The 20,938-nt window shown below is 55.8% G+C and overlaps 1 protein-coding gene across 2 annotated transcripts in view; it reads right to left on the bottom strand.

Moving 5' to 3' along the window:
* Nucleotides 1–7,227: 7,227 nt before the first annotated feature.
* MGAT5B (alpha-1,6-mannosylglycoprotein 6-beta-N-acetylglucosaminyltransferase B) overlaps nucleotides 7,228–20,938 on the bottom strand; it is a 68,863-nt gene continuing 55,152 nt past the window's right edge. Inside the window, exons 12-17 of one of the 2 annotated variants that reach the window (XM_032429411.1) lie at nucleotides 17,413–17,568; nucleotides 16,847–16,993; nucleotides 16,567–16,683; nucleotides 11,323–11,397; nucleotides 9,897–10,153; nucleotides 7,228–9,402 (exon numbers count right to left, since the gene is read on the bottom strand). In XM_032429411.1, coding sequence (XP_032285302.1) covers nucleotides 9,204–9,402; nucleotides 9,897–10,153; nucleotides 11,323–11,397; nucleotides 16,567–16,683; nucleotides 16,847–16,993; nucleotides 17,413–17,568 — 951 coding nt within the window. In that variant the 3' untranslated portion in view covers nucleotides 7,228–9,203. The remainder of the gene's footprint in view (nucleotides 9,403–9,896; nucleotides 10,154–11,322; nucleotides 11,398–16,566; nucleotides 16,684–16,846; nucleotides 16,994–17,412; nucleotides 17,569–20,938) is intronic. The other variant, XM_032429410.1, reaches the window with a different exon arrangement.

Raw genomic sequence — 20,938 nt, 5'->3', positions numbered from 1 at the left:
TTGGGGCCCCACTCCCCTGGACCCTTGCCATACTTTCCGGCTACACCCTTACTTGCATGATGAGGACCCTCGCTCCCACCTTTCCAGGCCCATCTGCAAAGTTGGGATCAGAGGGACATGTGGGGGCGCCTGCATTGGGCAACAGAGCCAGCTTTTTTTGGTTTCAAATCAATGTTTAAAAGATGCCACTTTTAATTATGTTTAAGTGCAGTGTACCCTGAGGCTTTTTGTGGTGAATGGCTTGCAATAAACACGGTTTATTCATTAATTATTATTAATTATTTTCTTGAGCGTGGCCGGAGGCAGGCAGGGCCCTGCTTGGCTTGCAGCGGCGTATTGCCCGCCGACCCCTCCCTGGGCCTGCGGTGGGAGAGAGAGTAGGCTGGGTGCTGCCAGGACCTCCAGACCATGGGAGGAAAGAAGGCAGAGTGGGAGTGGGGAGGGCCGGGCTGGCAAAACCACCCCCCACCACCAGGGCGAGACTCCACCCGCAGAGAGTTGCTTCCCTGGGTAAAGTGAGGATTTCTGACTTCTGCCAAAGGGAGAAAGAGAAGAGAATCACCACTTGCTAAACAGTGGCTGAGGTGACTTGCATGTGGGATAAACCCACTCTCGGGAAAACAAAATGCAACTAAGACATAAAAGCTCTAATGTGTAACACATGCCGATTTCCACAGCATAAACGCTCTCACCATGGCCGGTTTCAAGATTCCAACAATTTAACAACCTGCTTGTAAAAGTCCTGAAAATCCAGCAAGCACCTCTGCAAGCCGATGGGAGCTAGCCCAGCACCCTGGTGTGTGACGGGATTCAAACCTTCCCCACAAGGAGGTATGCTGGTTGATTGCGTGTATCAACTTGCCTGGGCCACCGGGTGCCCAGGTTTTTGGCCAGACATTATTCTGGGTGTGCCTGTGAGGGTGTTTGTGGGGGAGACAATTGACATTTGAATTGGTAAACGGAGTAAAGCAAATGGCCCTCCCCCAATGCAGGTGGGCCTCGTCCAATCAGCTGAGGACCTGAAAAGAACAGAAAGGCTGAGCCTTCTGCGAGTGAGGGAGGAACTCCTCCAACCGATTGCCTTGAGCTGGGACACTGGCCTTTGTCTGCCTTCAGACTTGAACCGAAATATCGCCTCTTCTTGGGTCTTGAGTCTGTTGGCTTTTGGACTGAAACTTACACTCATGTGGTTCTCAGGCCTTTGGACTCAGACAGACACTATACCCTTGGCCCTCCTGGTGGTCTCCTCAACCACGGGAGCCAATTCCCGACAATGCATTATATATATATATATATTCACTCTCCGGTTTTTTGGTTCTATTTCTCTAAAGAACCCTAATACAGAGGTAGTTATGGTCACCAGAATAATGCCCCCCCCCAAAGATGTCCATATCCTAATCCCTGGAACCTGTGAATATGTTATATAGATTATATGATGATTAATTTTGTGTGTCAATTTTACTGGGCCACAGTGCCCAGATAGGTGGTCAAACATTATTCTGGATGTTTCTGTGAGGCTGTTTTTGGATGAGATTAACATTTCAATAGGGAGACTTTGAGGAAAGCAGATTGCCCTCCAGGATGTGGGTGGGCCTCATCCAATCAGTTGAAGGCCTGAGTAGAACAAAAGGCTGTCTCCCCTGAGACAAAAAATTCTGCCTGCAGATGGCCTTCAGATTTGAACTACAACATCAGCTCTTCCCTGGGCCTCCAGCTGCAGATTTTTGTACAGCCTCTGTAATCATGTGACCCAGTTCTTAAAATAAATCTCTTTCTCTTTACATGTATATGTAGACATCTATATACGTATACACACCTGTTTCTCTGGAGAACCCGGACTGATACACATGGCAGGGAAGAATTAAGGTTGCAGAATTTAAATTGTTCATCAGCTGACCTGAAAATAGGGAGATCATCTTGGATTATCTGGTGGGTATGATGTAATCCCGGGGGTCCTATATGCGGAAGGAGGAGGCAGGAGGGTCAGCGTCAGAGTGATGAGGTGTGAGAAAGAGTCCGCTGGCCACTGCCGGCTTTGAAGATGGAGGAAGGGACCACAAGCCAAGGGACGCAGGTGGTCCCTAGCAGGTGGAAAAGGCAGGGACACAAACTCTCCCCCAGAGTCTCCAGAGGAGCGTGGTCCTGCTGACACCTCATTTTAGCCGTGAGACCCATTGTGGACTTTGATTGAAAAATGATACATAATAATAATAAAATAATACATTAGTGTTGTTTTGTGACACTGAGTTTGTGGCCACTGGTTACTGCAATGATAGGAAATTAATACTCATGTGTTATCTGCACTTCCCTACCTGACGGGCTGAAGCTCAGACAGCTGACTGCTCAGGGTCACAGCTAGTGACAAGTGCCAAAGACAGGGTTTGACCCCAGGGTTGGCTGATTCCAAGGCCCAAGTTAGTGTGCGTGTGTGCACGCGCGTGTGTTTCTTCCAGAAGAGAAGCCACTTTTTAAATGTAAGCCCCCCTTTGGAAGGTTGCCAACTTAATCCCATATCAGTCTAGGTAACTGGAAAGCTTTTCTTTTTTTTTTTTTCCCAAAAGATTTTATTTTTAAGTAATCTCTACACCCAACGTGGGGCTTGAACTCACAACCCCAAGATCAAGAGTTGGATGCTCTTCCACTGAGCCAGCCAGGTGCCCCATGGAAAGTTCTTCTTTATAAAACACCAGAAAATAAAAGAAACACCACAAACAGCAGGGTCCAGGTGAAGGCAGAGCTGGGCTTGCAGGAAGGAGGGGTACCCCCCAGAGGCCCAAAAGAAGCCAGAGATTTGAAAGCCAGATGGTGAGTGTGTGAGTGTGGCCACGTAGGCCCGGGACCAGGGGTTTGAATGTTGCTCCCTCCATGGGGACGAAGCGTGTGGCCTTGAGATCAGGGTGGAGAACCAAGACCCTTGCGGACTACAGCCTCGTGAAAGGAGAAAGCAGAAGACATATGGAGTTCCTGAACAGCAAGGCAAGGAGGCTGGTCTGTTTTGGTGGAAGAGGCGAAACAGGGAGACGTGTAGGCTGAGGTGTTTCCAGAATTGATGAACAAGAAGCATCATCAGATTCAGGAAGCCCAGTGAACCCCAGCAGGCCCAGGCTGGACACTGGTGCCCAAGACACAGGCTCTGGATGGAGGCTTTGCACCCTCTGGGCCAAGCGTCACAGCAAACACTTGTGCTGGGGGAATGCTTGTTGAATGAATGAGTGATGGGGAGAAGGAACAAGATGGGAAATGAGACACAGATCCGGCTGTAGATAAGGCTGGGAATTCACAGCCTCTACCCGCCCCTCCACTCCTACCTTCTGAGGACCCCAGAATGAGGTGGGCACAGGTGAGGGATTCTAAGGGATCGAGGGGCCATAGGGCAAGGGTAGGGAGACTTCTGGGGGTGTCCCGTGTGCTCCCAAGGAGCCCTCACTGCCTTGCCCCAGCCTAAAACTCCAAAAGCCAAATGCCCAAGCCCACGCGAGCCCCGGGGACCCCAACAGACAGTTTGCAAGGAGGAGGCGGCTGGTGGCCAGGCCTGGGTGGCCGGGGCCACGCGGGCAGCTGAGACTTGACAGGGAAAGCACATGGCCTCTGTTCTGCTCACTTCACCCTCAACGTGGGAAGAAGCAGCCGCACTGTTTCTTCAGCATCACGAGTCTCTTGAGCCCAATATTCAAATATGTGCAGAAGTCAGGGCTGGGCTATTTTTAGCAGAGTCAGAGGGAGGTGATCTAAGCCTGAATCAGCACGAGGTGACAGTCCCAGAATCCCCCTGGGAAGTTGGGCTCTAGGCCCGTCCCCCTCCTGCTCCCAGGGCCTGGGTGCTGTTCCCAGGGGCCCCGGGGCCCGTGTTTGGGTGTTTGTGTGTGTCTGGAGGGGAGGGTGGCATGGTCCGCACTCAGCCTGCAGCCCTGGGCCAGCCTTCTTGGAACTTTTATAGAGTGAGCACCACCATGCTCTTCTGAGAAAAGATGGTCTAGGCTGTGTTCTGGGGACCAATGGCCTGGCCGGGGGGTCATTCAGTTCATGACCCTGGGGACACTCAACTCAGGCCTCTGGGCTGGTGGTTACCTCCCTCTTCTGTGATGATCCTTAAAGGCAGCAGAAATCTGACCCCTTCCGTATTGGTTCCTGCGGCTGTGGTAATAAATTATCACAAACTCGGGGGCTTAAAACAACAGAAATGTATCTCTCAGTTCTGGAGGCCCGTGCTCCCTCGGAAGGCTGGGGGGAGGCTCCTTCCTGGCCCCTCCGAGTCTCTGGTTGCCAGTAGCCCGTGGGCATCACCTGTTGTCTCACTGCCTCACGCCCATCTCTGCCGCTGTCTGCACACGGCCTTCTCCCCGGGTTGTGTCTGGGTCCAAGTGTCCCTCTCACTATAAGGACCCCTGTCATTGGACTCAGGGCCCACCCCAATCCAGTAGGACCTCATCTTCATTAATTACATCTGCAAAGATTCTCTTTCCCATGAAGGTCACATTCACAGGTGCTGGAGGTCAGGACTTCGACATATCTTTTGGGGGGACACTGCAACCCCCCACCACTTGCCATCTCATTCTTCCCAAGAAGGCCCTCCAGGCTTGGGTGTCAGAATATCTGGCGTCCGTTCTGGGCAGCAGCAGGCCGGGAGCCTGACGGTTCTCATCTGCCGGGAAGGGGTGAGGAGCTCCTTGAACCCGCAGCACCTGGAGGCGGTCCTGAGCCTCGCAGCCCAGCCGCCCCGGCCGCTCACACCTGCTTCATCTCCCTCCTCGCACCTGGACCTGGACCTGCCCGACCTGGTTTCTTCCTCAGCCCCACTGTGTCCTAGGATCATTTCCCTCCCTTCACGCAGGAAGAACTGAAGTGCAATCAGGTGGGGTCCTGCAGCAGCAGGTTGGGGTTTTGAGGGGTCTTTGGAGTTAGCCAAAGGGAAGGGGGGCAGCCACGGTGCCAGGACACAGGGAAGGCAAATCCACCAGGTTCTGCTCTGCCTTCAGCCCCGCCCGGCCCAGCCCCCGCTAAGAGGGTACCTTGGTGACCAAGAGAAGAAACCAAATTGTCAACGCCTCCCAGGCCTCTGCAGAGACCAGAGGGGACCTTGTGTTGTAGGATTTGTGTCCCTGAGTGCCCGCGGTTCTTGGTCGCTCAGCTTCCATGAACGAAGAGGTAGACTGGACGAGAGTGGTGGGTAGCAAAGCAACGTTTATTGAGCAAGAGTACAAAGCCCCCGGAGAGGGAGGGGTCCCGAGTGGGTTGCCCCCAGAGTTTCTAAGTTCAGGGGTTTTTATGAGCTCCTTTGCAGAACTTTCTTAAGCAATCAGGGTGTGCTGAGTCCTGCCAATCAGGGCTTTGGTCACGTATCTGTCTACCTATCAGGTTCATGTCCACGGTCTTTTTTTGCTGACATCTGGTGGCTTAGGTCTTACCTGCTCTTTGCCCGTGACATTGACAAATGCTTTTGTGGTTAATTGTCTTATTTTAGGTCATTCTGCAGACGTCATTTCTGCAAAGGCTGCAAAGCAGAATGTCAGCGTAGTCCTGCCTAAGCTGCAAAACAGGATGCCAGTGCTGTTTCATCTTAGCTGTCCTGACTCCATATTTTCTTGTTGGGGACCCTGGCCCTGACTCCCTAACTGTCCAACTCACTCCTAACACCTGCCCCCTCTGCTGCCCTCCAGCCTCCCTGATTCTGGGGAAGGATGCTGGTCAATAGCCTCCCAGGGTTCTCTCCTGCTCTTGAACTTGGGACTGTCTTGGAGTCAGCTGAGGCCTGTGTGCCTTCTTTGCCCCAGGCTGGACCCGGCCTCCTCCCTTCTCATTCCCAGGCTCATTGGCTGCAGCCCTACGGGCCCTGGGCCATTAAGATCGGAAGGAAGGGCAGGGTTTCAAATGCTACATGCAGGCAGGTCCTCAACCGGACCAGACTTTCTGAGAGCTGAGCTGGGAGGTGGGGGAACAGAGAGGAGCTACCCCGTCTTAATGTCAGCCCAGTGGTTCACATCAGATGCTCAGTAGAAACACCAGGAGGACAGCTTTTTAAAACTTCAGATGCCCACTCCTGCTCAGAGATGTAGGTTTCGTGGGGCTGCGGGCAGCCTGGATGTGGGGGTGGCTGATGCTCCCCAGGTGATTCTAGAGGCTGGTGAGGGACTTTATCAGACCTGTTATGTCACCTGTAAGCAGGCAGGGGTGGGGGGAGAGTGACATCACCTGCAGGATGGTGGAGAGGCCAGCCTGGGCTTGTTATCTCCTCTGCTGTTCGGTGATGGGTGGGGGGCAGCACACTGAAGAGGGGGGGGGCCTGGTGCTGGTCCAGGGCGGGGAGGGCAGAGAACCCACAGCCTCCCCCAGGCATCTGGGGTCTGCTTCTCCTTCTCTTCCTACCAGCCAGCGCCCCACACCCTCTGCCCCCACCCCACCTGAGTTCAAAGCTTGCCAGGATTCAGAAGTAGGCTCCTATGCAAAGAACTCTTAGAACCCAACAATAACATTTACAACGACGTGGATGGAACTAGAGGGTATTATGCTAAGCGAAGTAAGTCACTCAGAGAAAGACAAGTATCATATGATCTCACTGATAAGTGGAATTTGAGAAACAAGACAGAGGATCACAGGGGAAGGAGGGGAAAATGAAATAAGATGAAACCAGAGAGGGTGACAAACTGTAAGAGACTCTTAATCTCAGGAAACAAACAAGGCTGCTGGAGGGGAGGGGGGTGGGAGGGATGGGGTAACTGGGTGATGGACATTGGAGAGGGTATGTGCTATGGTGAGCGCTGTGAATTGTGTAAGACTGATGAATCACAGACCTGTACCTCTGAAACAAATAATACATTATAGGTTAATAAAAAGAAAAACAAAACCAAAAAAACCCAACGATAAGAAACAAACAACTAATTAAGAACTGGACAGAAGACCCGAAGAGACCCCTCACAGGTGTCTTGCTGATGGCAAGTAAGCCTATGAAAAGATGCTCTGCGTCCGATGCCATCGGGGAATTGCAAATGAAAAATGAATTAAAAATAGATGGAACACCGGGCGCCTGGGTGGCTCAGTTGGTTAAGCGACTGCCTTCCGCTCAGGTCATGATCCTGGAGTCCCAGGATCGAGTCCCGCATCGGGCTCCTTGCTCAGCAGGGAGTCTGCTTCTCCCTCTGACCCTCCCCCCTCATGTGCTCTCTCTCTCTCTCTCAAATAAATAAATAAAATCTTAAAAAAAAAAAAAAAAATGGAACACTGAATGGTACCCGCGTGGTCGAGACCAGTGGTTCACAAGGTGGGTCCTGGGCTGCAGAAGGAGCATCCCCGAGCAGAACCCCGGGCTAGAAGGACGTCCCGGCTCACAGAGGATCACAGAGAACTGTGAGCACAGCTGCAGGCGGGGCCCAGGCTGAGCTGTCACCCTGTTGGGTCATTTGATCCTCATAGCTACTTTGAAATGATCCCCTCTTCCCCACCTCACTGCTTATAAGCTGTGTGCCCTTGGGCAAGTTACTTAAACTCTCTGTGCCTCCGTTTTCTCAACTGTAAAGGGGAATATACGCCCAGTAAGCATTAGCTAGGATTTATCTCGATCTGGCTCAGGCTCTTATCAAAATACATTTGTGCTCTCTGACCTCACAGAGGCCAGCCTGAGGTGAAATGAAGCGGGGACAGCCCGGCCGTCAAGCAGGGTCAGGAGCCACGGTGTGGGGGTTGGGGGGCCCCTGCAGGGACGGCCCTTGGGCAGCCTGACCCAGAGAGCTCCAGCCTTGCAGGTCCAGGCACCCTGTGTGCGCCGAGTGACAATATGCAGCAGGGGCCGGGGCACCAAGATAGACGCCCCCCGCCCAGGGCGTCCCAGGAAAAGATGAGAAACAGCACACGCCGCCTCTGCACCTCACATCCCAATAAAATATTTATTATTTCAAGAAATAAATCTTTAAAAAAAGAGAGAGAGAAAAGAGTGTCTCTATTGCTTTCCCCCGACAGGTCAGGTCCTTGGTGACCACTGAGTTTCCGCGGCCGCAGGGGCCACCCAGGCCCGGAGAGGGGTCTTGGATGGGAGGGCCCCTGCTCAGCCCCACGAGGGCTGGCTCCCCTCTGCCAGCTCGCAGGGCCTGGGCTGCCTCCCTGGCAGGGGGAGGGGCAGGCCTGGGTTGGGGGGGGAGTTGCCTGGTGGGGGGGTGGGCTTATAAAGTGGGGTGGAGTGGCAGTGTCTCTGAAGGCCCTACCAGTTTAATCAGGCAGGGCTCTGGGCACAGGGAGCAGGGGAAAGGGCATCCTGGGGCCGGGGCAGGCATACCATACAGAGAGGACATTGGGTCCAGAGGTGGTTTGAGGCTGGAGAAAGCTGGAGGAGGGGACGGGCAGCATCGAGGGGGTGGGGGCTACCTGGGGGCTAGCAGGCCTGGGACGCCAGGAGCTGGGCTGGGCGCGCCATGGGGCTGAAGCTCCATCCCAAGCCTTTGCCTACACGAGATGCTGGGGGGTGGCCTGCTGGGCTGGGGACTGACGCTCTGGGGACAAATCCACGGCCTGGAATCGCAGTCATGCCAAGATGAGTTTCGGGAGAAGCCCAAAGTGGAGAGCACTGGAGCAAGCAGGAGAGGGAAACAGTTCAACCCAGGAGCTAGGTGGCCCCCCACTCCCGCTGCGCCCCCCAAGTATAAAGGGGAGGGGGAGATGGCAATGGCAGGAGGGGTGGGGCTGAGAGGAGGCATGAACAGGCATGAACAGGGTCCCCCAGTCCCTTGTTCCTTTTGTCCATACCCCAAACAACCACAGAGGGACAAGACTGAGCCCTCACACATCACTCCCCTCTCCCTGGACCCTGCAGCGGGCCATCGGGCACACTGCCCCTGCTCCCTCCGCATACATTCTGAGGCCCCATCCTGGGCCCAAGAAGGACCAGGGCCCTCAGTCTGGTCCAGAATTGGCCTTGCACAAAGCAAGGGGCCTCTGACCACCTGCTCCTGCCATTGGGGCCCCTGACCAATCCCAGAGCTGCTTGGCCACGACGCTGCCACGAGCCCCGGGACGAGGTCGAGGAGCCCGCCTGGGGTGGGCACCCCGCCCGTGGATGAGCGGCCCGCCCCTAACCCTGTGCGCGAGTCTGCTCTGCCCACTTCCTGGCCAAGGAAGAAGCTCCAGCGCGGGGGCGTCGAGGGGAGGGCGGGTCGCTGGAGCTCGGAATCTGCTGGTGCTTTCTCCGGCGGCAGGGAGGGCCAGGCGGGTGGGCGCCCTCACAGACAGTCCTGGCACAAGGCCACCTGGCCCTTCCGGAAGTCTCGGCAGGGACAGAGCCGGTGGTACTTGGTGCTGGAGCCCGCACAGCTGAAGAGCAGAGGCTCCTTCTGCAGGAAGCACTGGCGGCCGGGCTGGGCGAAGGCCGGGTACAGGTGGTTCGTCTCTGACTCGGTGCTGTCGCAGGGCACCTGCAGCCTGGACGGGCACCGCGGGCAGCGGTCACGGCCCCAGCCTGGGACCGCCCCCTCCCCTCCCTGGCCCATCCCATCCCCAAGCAGGGAAGATGTCTCTGGGGGGCACCAGGCCAAACCCCGGGCCGCAGCTCCTTCTCCCGGCTGTGAGAGAGGAGGACAGGAGGGGGGCTGGGCTGAGCTGCAAGCCGACCCACCGGGAGGAGCCCTGGGCCTAGAAGATGCCGGGACAGGCTCGGCAGAGGCTGAGGGTGGGGTGGGAGTGGGCGGGGATTGGCAGGGGCTGAGGTTTCACCAAGAGGGTGGCAGCCGTGACATGGACACCTGTCCGGAAGGTCCCTTCTGGGATCATCCTGACTCACGGGGGAGCATTAAACCCCCCACCGCGGGCAGGGCTGGGGGCAGGGCAGTTATGGGGTGACAAGCTGCAGGTGAGGGAGGCTGGGCCAGCCCAGGAAGGCGGGCGGGGGAGCGGGGGGTGGGGGGAGGCTCACTTACTTCTGGAAGGCGTCCTGGCTGTTAAGGAAGGGGAAGAAGGAGGGCTCGCAGATCAGCCCGTGGTCCAGGCACACGTCCGTGCAGGCCCTCCCAGCGGTGGCCAGCCAGGCCCGCAGGGAGTGTGCTGGGGGCCAGGCCCCGGGGGCGAAGCTGGCATTCTGGGCCCACTCCAGGTGGGTGGCATTGGGGGCCAGGACGAAGGGACTCGGTGGGGCCTGGGCCCCTACTGGGGCAGGGCCTGGGGCTGCACAAAAGTCCTGGCAGGAGGAAAGCCAGGTCAGCCGGGAAAGAGGACGCAGGCCACCGGCTGACACCGGGGGGCGTGGCCTCAGGGACACAGAGGCTCAGAGAGCTCACAGAACCTGCTCAGGGCCTCAAAGCTGGATGGCAGAGGCAGAATTTGAACTCAGGCCAGCCTGAGAGCCACCCGCCCTTCACGGCCTCGCAGCCCGTCACACCTTAGTTAGGCGCAGTTTTTACCCTGAGGCCCATGGGCCCTAGCTGCAGAGCGGCAAGGGGCCGGGGCTGACTGGAGGGGCTCTCCCTGCAGGGGTCAGCCCCAGGAACCACCTGTGGGGCCCAGCAAGTGTTTCTGTGAGCTTCATGATGACATCCCTGTGGCTGGCTGGGGGCTGAGATCCTGGGTTCTGGCCCTGACCCCACCCAGCCCTCCCTGCTGGGGGCCTCAGTGTTCCTGTCCGTAAAGCAATGGTCTAGAGCCACTCTCCAGCCTTTAATGTTGCGGAACAAGGTGCAGACACAGGCCACAGGCTATCTGTCTGAATATCAAATAGTTAGAAAGCAACCGACACCTAGTCCTGTGGCCCAGCCGGGCCCTGCCCCTCCCAGCCATCAGCCCTAGAAGCCCCGAGCCTAGAAGAGAGGCTCAGATCCCCTGGCAGGGAGGGGGAGGCGGGACTTCTCCAGCAGCCCCTTCCCCTGGGTTCTCAACACAGAGTCCTCATCCCCACCCCAGTCTCACCTGCTCATCCCTGGGGGTGGGGTGGGGAGTGGGGGCTTTCCATACCTACCAGTCACTCAACCAGTTACCAAACTTTTAAGCAACTTCTTTATCAAAATAACAGTCTTTGTGTTTCTGTGTTGTGGTACTGGGCTGGGTTCTAGAGCTGGAGACCCAGAGCCCCCCCCGCCCCCCCCCCCCACCAACGCACCCAGGCCTGGTCTCTAAGCAGGAGAGCAGGACAGCCCTGCATCTCCATCCCCACACCCGTGCACCTCCAAGGGAATGGAAACAGACAGGTGGAGGAGGAGCAGGAGTTTAATGGGCACAGAGCCCTTGCGGAGAGAGCTTCCTCAGACACTGGAGTTGGCTAGGCCCCCTCCTCTGGTCTGATGGGGTTTCGGGTAGCCCCCCTTCTCCCCACCTCCCCCCGTCCCTGGAGCAGAGAGCGGAGGGCCCACCTACTTGGTGCTGGATGTAGGCATGGATTCGCTCCAGCATCCCCTCACAGGTGTACTCGTAGGGCAGGTAGGGGTCTACCTGTGGGAGAGATGGGCAGACATATGGGGCAGGAGGCACCCCAGGCCCCCGTAGACCTGGCTGTCGGGGGCCGGCCATGCTCAGCATTGGGGGCGGAAATCTGGTGTGCCCAGGGAGTCCATCACCCCATCTCCCGGCCCCTCCACTCGGACCCCTGGTACACCCTCCAGCGGCCCTGGGGGTCATCCCACTCCCTCCCGCCCCCTTCCCAGCTGCACTCCCCATCCCCTCCTGGGCTACGATGCCTGCTCTTCCCACAGCCAACCAGATGGATTCACCCCCCCTTAGGTGACACCTCCTCCAGGAAGCAGTCCCTGAGCCCCAGCCCACCCCTGTTACAGGACCACTTTCCTTCCTCCAGCACCTGTCATCATTTCTGATTTACCCCTCGTGTCTCCCGAGTTACAGGTCCCTTGAGAACTGGACCACGGCCCGTCTCGTCTACCACCGAGCCCACCGCCTGGCACAGAGCCTGGTATACAGTAGGTGCTCGGAAATAGCACCTCCAGCTCTGTGTTCTGCTCAGAACGGAGAATGTTCACGAAAAAGAACACGACGGCATCTCCCTGTCAGATGGAATGAGATGAATCTGCGAGGCTTCCGGCCCAGGCCAGGCACCTGGGAAGGACCCAAGACACGTGTCCCCGGCGGAGGCCAGACCGTCCGTCTAAGCAGCTAATGGGTACGAGGCAGCCTGCACTGGGTGGCTGGGGGCAGGGGGGCCGAGGAGCTGGGGACTGAGGAGCACGGGGAATAGGGAGAAGCATGAAACGGGGTGTCCACCTCCTGTAAGTGGGTACCCCACCACCTCTGCGCTCTTCTCACCTGACCAATCTCTCCCCGTTTACCCCGTCCAGCACACAGCCGCCCCGGAGGAAACCCGTGCTGGACAGGGACATGGGGGTGACCCGCCCCAGACTCAGGCTGGGCCTTCGCCCCCCTTCTCCCCAGGGCGTGTGTGTGCGTACGTGTGTGTGTGTGTTGTGTGTGCCTGTGTGCACGTGTGTGTGTTGTGTGTGCCTGTGTGCACGTGTGTGGCGTGTTGTGTGTGTGTGTGTCTGTGTGTGTACGCGTGTATCCGTGTATTGTGTGTGTATATGCTGTGTGTGTGTGTGCAGACGTGTGTGTGTGCATGTTGTATGTGTGGGGATGGGCACCCGCCTGGCCCAGCCCGATTCCGACTCACGCTCTTTTCCAGCCAGCAGCCCGGGCTGTGTGATCTAACCCTCGTGCCCACATGGGAGTGGCCTCCCGCCCCCTCATCAGAGCTGGGCAGCATCAGAGGCCCCCTCAGGTGTGCCGGGCGGGTCCTGCTTCCTGCAGACCCCACCTCGAAGGGCTGGACGCCCATCCTGGGCCCCCTGCCTAGGGGCATCCCTGACCCTCAGGCTCTGCTCCCCTTGAAATGGGTTCAGGCCCCCAGAAGTTTCTCGGGACAAGAGCGCACCCGGGTGGCCTTTCCCCAGTTCCCACTGTGAGCGGCCATTCTTAATCCAGGCGCAGTTCTGGATCCCCAGAGAAGCCCAGGTCCTGCACAGGCCACCACCGCACAGCCCAGCCACCGGGCAGCCTTCCCAGCCCTGCCCTGTGCACCTCTGGGTCCTGACCTCGGCCGACAGTCACAGCAGTGCCGGCAACCAGCTGCTGCCCCGCAGGGCCCTGGACACCCCTGGGGTACACGACTTCCAGCCCTGGTTATAGATAACTCCCCAGAGGAGAGAGTTCCCCTCCAAATGTCACTCTGCCTACTCCATGGTCACTCCCCCCCGCGCTTTGAAACCCACGTCGCACGATAACTCGCATCAGCCAGCCACGTCCCACCTGCCGTGAGTCTCCGCCCGAGGAGCCAGCCTGCCTGGAAATGACTGTCATTAGGCCTAGTCACAGGTGCGCACAGTAACCAGTCTCGACGGACCGGCAGGTCCGGCACGGTCATGAGTGCGGGAGGGAGGGGGTGGGCAGGGGCTGGCCTGGCCTCCCCCCCGCCCCCCGCCACAGAGAGGCACCAATGGCAAACCCACCCACCCCTGAGTGGGGGACAGCGGGTCTCTCTCAGCTCCTCCCCATGCCTCATCTTTCTTCTTCCCTCTCCCCATGAAAGGCCCCAGGACTTGCAGAACAAGCTGTGTTCTCTGACGGTGGCCCTCAATCAGTTCTCTAAAATAGGATTATGAGAGGGGCGCCTGGGTGGCTCAGTCGTTAAGTGTCTGCCTTGAGCTCAGGTCATGATCCCAGGGTCCTGGGATCAAGTCCCGCATCGGGCTCCCTGCTCCGCGGGAGGCCTGCTTCTCCCTCTCCCACTCCCCCTGCTTGTGTTCCCTCTCTCGCTGTGTCTCTCTCTGTCAAATAAATAAAATCTTTAAAAAAATAAAATAAAAAGGATTATGAAAGCGGCCCAGGCTGCTTGTTGAAAATGCAGATGCCAAGGCCACACCTGGGCCTTTAGAATCAGAAGACAGGAAGGGGGGCGCCTGGGTGGCTCAGTCGGTTAAGCGTCTGCCTTCGGCTCAGGTCATGATCCCAGAGTCCTGGGATCAAGACCCACATCGGGCTCCCTGCTCAGCGGGGAGTCTGCTTCTCCCTCTGCCCCTCCCCCTCACTCATGCTCGCTCTCTCGCTCTCTCTCTCTCTCAGAAAAAATCTTTAATATCAGAAGACTGGCCCAGGACCCACATTTTAACCACCTCCCAGGTGATTCTTGGTAAAGGGGTGAACTGCCCGGGGGGAGCGGTGGGACCCCTGAAGGGGGTGAAGGCAGCGGGGTGGTCAGGTTTGGGGCCCACCTGGAAGTCTCAGCTTGGCAGACTTGCAAAACTTTGGTTCCTTGACCCTTTTGTTATTGTCATTTTCTAATTAACTAATTAACAAAATTAAACAGATGTGCATGTAAAAAACAAATCAAAAGGAAAACCAATGTAAACTAAGTTTCCTCCCACCCCAGACATCCAGGCCCATCCCCAGGGCAGCGATTTCTCACATGTCCGACCAGAAAGAGCGCAAGAATGCATGGGCGCGCTCACTTGCAGGCCCCTCGGCAGCCCTGTTGTGTTCTGCGGCCGGAACGTGCTCCCCACAGGACCGGGTATCTTGCTCCTTTAGCTCAGCAACAGATCTGGCTAAGATCTACTGGGCCAGACCTGAGCCCTCGGGGTGGGCAAAAGCCTTGCTGGTCTCCTTTCCACTCGCTGTCCTTGTCCCCTGGGACAGAAGCCTTGGAGGCTTGCTCTTCAAGGGGAGGGGAGAAGGAGCAGGGGGAGGATGTGGGGTGGGGGTCCCCTCCAGGGTAGCCATCTGCCTTGACGGGGGGCCTTCCAATGCAGCATCCCCCTGGGATGTAGAGCGCTGTGCCACCACTTGGGGCTGGGGTTGGTCAGCTGTCGGCAGCGGCTTCTTTCTTCTGTACCGAGGCCACTTGGAGAGCCCCTCACCCAAGGACTGTCTTGTTCAGCCCAGTGAGGGTCCCCAGTTGCAGCCCTCAGTCAGCGATGGACAGAGCTGGGGATAAACACCCTGGGTTTACTTGATTCTCAGGGAGGACAATCTGGGGTGTGACCTACCCCATCAGTCAGAGGTCCCCGCCAGCACTGAACGCCAGGTGCCGCCGGCCAGGGTGACCTACTCCAGAACACAGCGTCTCACTTTGTCACTCCAGGACCCTCCTTCCTCAGATCACATCCCAAATAGCTTGTGCCTTGGGGTGACCCTCTGGAGGAACCCACTCTAAGATAGCCCGTGACCTGGAGGAACTCACAGTAGAGATTTCCTCAAGCTGATGCTTAAGGAGTGGAGGGCGCCCCCCTCCGCTCAGGGAGGGTCCAGGGGCTCAGCCACTCTGCAGGTCAACCTGGCCACAGCCACGTCCGTCACAACTAAAGACGGGTGGAGGCTATGCCACACAACGTTCTTCTGGGCACTTCACTAGGCAAACACCCCCAGACAGAAGGACGGAAGGCCGAGGGTGTGGTCAGTGGAGGAAGGGAGGAGAGGTAAGTAGGGATTTTCTGGGGGCATCTGCAGGGGCAGGGGCCAAGGCTGGGGGTCCCGAGTGGGAGTGAGTGATAGTGAACGCAGGGGGGTATTAAAAAAAATGCCAGACTGCCTCAGGGTCAGGACAACCAGGCCAGGGCTCTGGCTCAAAGCTAAGGCGGTAAGTGCCCCTGTGTCCATCCCTGCCTGTCTCTGCCCTTGAGCCTGGCAGTGGCCCCAGCTCCCCTGGGGCAGCAGACATGCTGGCCAGCTGCGGCCCCCCGGGGCGTGGCTCTCCCTCGCAAAAGGAGCCTATCACGTCACTCACTTGCGGTGGCCCTGCCGAGAGCAAGGCTCTCCAGGTCTGCCCCAGACCCCGACATTCACCCTGAGCGTACATACTCCACCCCCCTCCCCCCCGGGAGGACACACTCCGAGAACATGGGGTTGGGCAAGGAAGGGGACACCCGCAGGGCTGGTTATCTTTGTTCAGCCTCATGTCCAAGCTACAGCCAGAGGCGGGTCCAGAGGGAACATGGCAAGCAGAGTGCCATTTGCATGGTCTGACCCCTTACCAAAATGAAGGAACCAGAAGAGCTCAGGGCGCCATCAGAAGCCACAAAGGGGCCTGCCGAGGAGATAAGTTGCACAAGCCCCTCCTCCCTCTCTCCCCACTTGCACGTGTGCACCTGCATACGCCCACACTCACATACCTGCTGAAGGAAACCCAGAAAGTTCTTTCCCCTTGCTACTCAAAGGGTGGCCCTAGGCCTGGCACCACCCCAGACCTGCTGAATCCAAACCTGCATTTTAACAAGATCCCCAGATGACGTGTATGCCACGTATAGTTTGAGATATGCTGTCAAAAGGCCACAGACACACACGAACAGCAGAGTTCCAAGGGCCTCCATGCACTAATCCTGGAAACATTTACTCAGCACCTAGCCTGTGCTAAGACTGCTCATGGGGCTCAGCCTCCAAAGGTGCTTAATAAATGATTCTGGATCCAGGGCTGCCATGTAAGGTTGTACAGGTTGCTCATAGCACAAAGGTATTTCCCTGCCTCTCCGTCCCCCCATCCCTATACTCAAGGTGGTAAGTGGGGTCAAGTTTGCCAACCCAGGCCTGCGAGCCTGAGTTCACCAAGAGGGGCATCTTTTTCCAGTAGTGACCCCCAGAGTCTTGACTGGATCTGAACCTCACCTGGGTTTTCATGATGGCCTTGATGGCTGCTTCAAACTCCTCTGAGTTGTTGTAGTCGACAGTCCACACGTGGGGCTTGCCGATGAAGTTCTCTGCGTAGGGATGCTGGGAGAACACCTGGCCGGGTGGAGAGAGCAGCAGCCTCTTCCTGTGCCTGCCAGGTCGGCCCGCGCTCAGGGGAGGCGCCCCCGCCCACTTGTCCTGTCCGTCCCTTCACACCCTGCCTGTCTCCCTCTTCCAGGGACTGCAGGGGTCCCCATCTCAGACTCTCCCCACTCACCTCTCTGGAGGTGGGCTTGCCTCGGAAGAACTCGTGGTTGAGCGAGCTGTGGGGCGGGCTGAAGCGGGACTGAAGGAAGACGCAGCCGTTGGCGATGGCCTCCAGGGGCGCGGGGCCCTCGTAAGGGAAGCCGAAGCCTATGAAGAGCTGAGGAAGCAAGTGGCACAATGGTCAGGGAAGGCTGGGCACCAGAGCCCCAGGAAGCCAGGGCTGGGACATTCACGGGGGCGGGGCAGCCGGCGCAGGAAAGACCACCCAGTCCGCGGGACTGCCCTGGTACTGAGGGGTGAGGAGGGAAGCCCGCTTCCTCTTCCCCACTGCTGAGCCTCGCTTTGCTGGCCCTGCCCAGGTCCCTCCTGGGTGAGCACCCCCAGCTCTGCCCCGAGCTTTGCCCCGGCCCCAGGAGGCCTGGACGTGAGGTTCAAGGTAGCAGAGCGTGCTGGGGCAGGTCTACACGTGGAAGGGGCCATCAGCCACGGTGGCAGGCCTGGGGGCACGTAGGGTGACCTCCTCGGCATCTGTGGCCAGGCTGGGGTGAGGACGGACGGTGAGGGCGTGGGGCTCACCTTGGCCTTGCGTAGCAGCTGCTGGAACTCGGGCTGTGGCAAGAGGCCGTGGTTCTTCACGAAGGCCGGGACCTCAGGGGGCCGCCGGCTCTCATAGTACACAGTGCCGTGGATCTCCATGTACTTGTTCAGGACACCCAGGAACTTCTCCTTCCCCTGGAAGAGGAGGGGGTGCAGATGGGAGCCTCGCCCCAACTGTGGAAGGCAGAGCTGTCCGTGGAAACACCCCTGGTCTGGAAGTCAGAAAATGTGGGGCCGGTCTTAGGTTGGCCTTCAACCAGCTGTGTGACCCTGGGCAAGGCCCCTCCCCTCTCTGGTCCTCATTTTCTTCATCTGTGACTTGCAGAGGTTGGACTAGACTATTTTTAGCCATGGAACTGATTTCTTTGCAAAGAATGCCTATCCCCATTCCCACATTTAAATGCATCCAAATGAAGTTGCTCTGCCTCCCTGAACCGCTGGTGATCTCCAAGGCCACCTGAGGAGCTGGGGGGCCGAGATCATCTCATCCATCCATCCATCCATCCCTCCACCCTTCCATACATATGTGTGTCCACCCCTCCATCCATCTGTCCATTCATCCCCTCCTTCCATCTATCCACTCATCCCTTCTCGCTCTCTCTCCCCTTCCCTCCATCCATGTAGCACATTTTGATTGAGCACTTGCTATGTGTTGGCACTGAGCTCACTGCTGGGAGCACAGCTGGGACAAGACAGAGCCCTTGTCTTTAAGGAGGACACCTGTGAGCGAAAGCCCCCAAACTAGCAAAGGCTCAGCCCCTCCAGACTCCAGTCCCACATCCAGGCTCTGCTTTCTGCCCAGCCCAAGGGAGCTGGAAACAGGCCCAGCCTCAGGGGAAGGGGACAATGGGAGACAGAGCATAGATGAATAGATAACGGCTCTGCCCCTGGGCACCCGTCTGACCCCATGGCCAGAGCCCTGAGCCAGGAGCTGTGGTCAGTGTAGGACCTCATTAGGGGTAAGCATGGGGTCTGCCACTGGGTTCTACCTCTTGGGGGCTTTTGAGACTCACAGAAGAGAGGAAGGGATACGCTGACAAGAAAGGAACTTCAAGATCACAGAGAAGGCTGGGGCAGGGAGCGGTTTTTTTCAGGGAGGGCTAGTCCCCAGCAGGCTAACAGGTCAGAAGAAAAGCAGCCAGGTTCTCCACGTCCTGCTGGCTAGCCATGAGGTCGGACAACAAGGAGCTCTGGCCCAGGTTCAGTCTGTAAACCACAGCTCTTGAAGAATATTATCAATGGACATCAAAATAATTAACAATTCACATTTTGAAACTCCAACGGCATAACTTTTCATAAGGAGGCCTTCCTCTTTGGGTAACAGTGTCCTGGGTAATGCACATCAGCCCTGCCTCTGAGAACAACCAGGAAAGACAGGGAAATATAAAAATTTCTGTGAAGGTAGTGAAAATCTAACAAAGCATGCAGAATTAGAAGGCCAAGATCTGGAAGAAGGGAAGGAGATCGTGGAGGCCGGTGCTGGGGTCAGCGTCCCCCCAGGGGCACCTGCCGATTCCAGGGTCAGCATCAAGGAAACTGAGCAGAGCTTCTGGTCGCCTTGTACAGCAGAGGACAAGTGAGAGTTCAGGGTCTGCCAAGGGGGGACCCTGATAGAAACTCCACACTGGGGGTTGGAACTCTGAGGAATTACACGCTGGAGGAAAAAGGTGGGCCAGACTTAGAGAAGCCCCTGCAGAGGCTGAGTCCGTGTTTTTGTGTGTGTGGGAGGGGGTGTCTTTTTTTTAAGTTTTATCTATTTATTTTAGAGAGAGAGTGAGTGAGAGCACAAGCAGGAGGGGCAGAGGGAGAGAGAATCTCAAGCAGACTCCGCACTGAGCACAGAGCCTGACACGGGGCTGGATCCCAGGACCCTGAGAACAGGACCTCAGCTAAAACCAAGAGACAGATGCTTGACTGATGGAGCCACCCAGTCGCCCCAGGGGCTGAATCCATTTTAAATGGTCTCAAATCCTATCATTGATTAAGGTAATCCAAGATTGCTGGAGCCCCAACCACAAGCTAAGAGTAAAAGTAAAATCCTCTCTGGAAGAAGAGGGCATCATCCCAAAACTATTTTTACAATTTTTTATATTCATTTTCCAGAACTCCAAAACAAAACAAAAAACAATGAAATCCCAATCAAAACCCCAGCAGGCTTAGAAGAAACAACTTTGAAAAAGAAGAAAGCAGACAGATTTATATTACCTGATTTCAAGACTTATGGTAAAACTACAGTAATCAAGGCGGTGTGCTATTGGCATCCAGAAAGACAGATCAATGCAATAGAACAGAGTCCAGAAATAGACCCACACACGCATGGTCAATTGATTTTTGACAAAGGTGCAAAGACATTTCGGTGGAGAAAGGATAGTTTTTTCAACAGACAGCCACGGAACGTTGCATATCCACATGCAAAAAAGGGAAAGAATTACAACTTCAATCTGTACTTCATATCATATATAAAAGTTAATTCACAATGGACCATAGATTTAAATGTAATACTATAAAACTTACAGAAGAAAGCACAGGAGAAAAATCCTTAGTGACCTTGCGTCAGGCAAAGATTTCTTAGATACGACACCAGAAGCATAATCCATAAAACACCGGACTTCATTAAAATGAAGAACTTTGCTCTTTGAACAATGCTACTAAGAGAAAGACAAGCCACAGAGAGAAAATATTTGCCAAGCATATATTTGATAAAAGACTGATATTCAGAATGTGTACAAAACTCTAACAACTCAATAATAAGAAAACAAACAACCCAATTCTTTAAATGGGCAAACATTCTGCAAAGACACTTTACCCCAAAAAAGATATTGAGAAGACAAATAAGCACACAAAAATATCTTCGCCATCATTAGTCATAGGGAACTACAAGTTGAAACCCTAAGATACCATTGCACATCCGTAGGATGGCTCAAGTCGAAAAGACGGACCATGCAAGTATTGATAACTTTGTAATGGAACTGGAACTCTCATACATCGCTGGTAGAATCATAAAATAGTACGACCACTTTTCCTAAAATGTTAAACCTAGTTCTACCATATGATCCAGCCATTCCATGCCTAGGTATTTACCCAAGAGAAATGAAAGCATATGTCTGTACAAATGTTTGTACATGAATGTTCATAACAGCTTTATTTGTAATGGCCAAATACTGGTAACAACCCCAATGTCCACTAACAGGTGAACAGATAAAAAAGGCGTGGTGGAATACAATGGAATTCCATGCAATGGAATAACTATTCAGCCATAAAAAGGAATCAACAATTGATATGTGCAATGACATGGATGAATCTTGAAATAATTATACTCTGAGAAAATCCAGACAAAAAAAATAAGTATAAACCATGAGTCCATTTATATAAAATTATAGAAAATGAAGACTAATCTGTGGTGACATAAAGCAGATCATGGGCTGTCTGGCAGGGAGGAGGAGAGAGGTGGGAAGAAGGGAACCTGGGCACGGTGGATGCATCATCCTGACTGTGGAGATGGCTT

This window comes from Phoca vitulina, unplaced genomic scaffold (genome assembly GCF_004348235.1).
Source record: "Phoca vitulina isolate PV1807 unplaced genomic scaffold, GSC_HSeal_1.0 scaffold41, whole genome shotgun sequence".
Taxonomy (NCBI): Eukaryota; Metazoa; Chordata; class Mammalia; order Carnivora; family Phocidae; genus Phoca; species Phoca vitulina.
The sequence above is the reverse complement of the archived record's forward strand: the minus strand, read 5'-3'. Positions and strand labels throughout refer to the sequence as shown.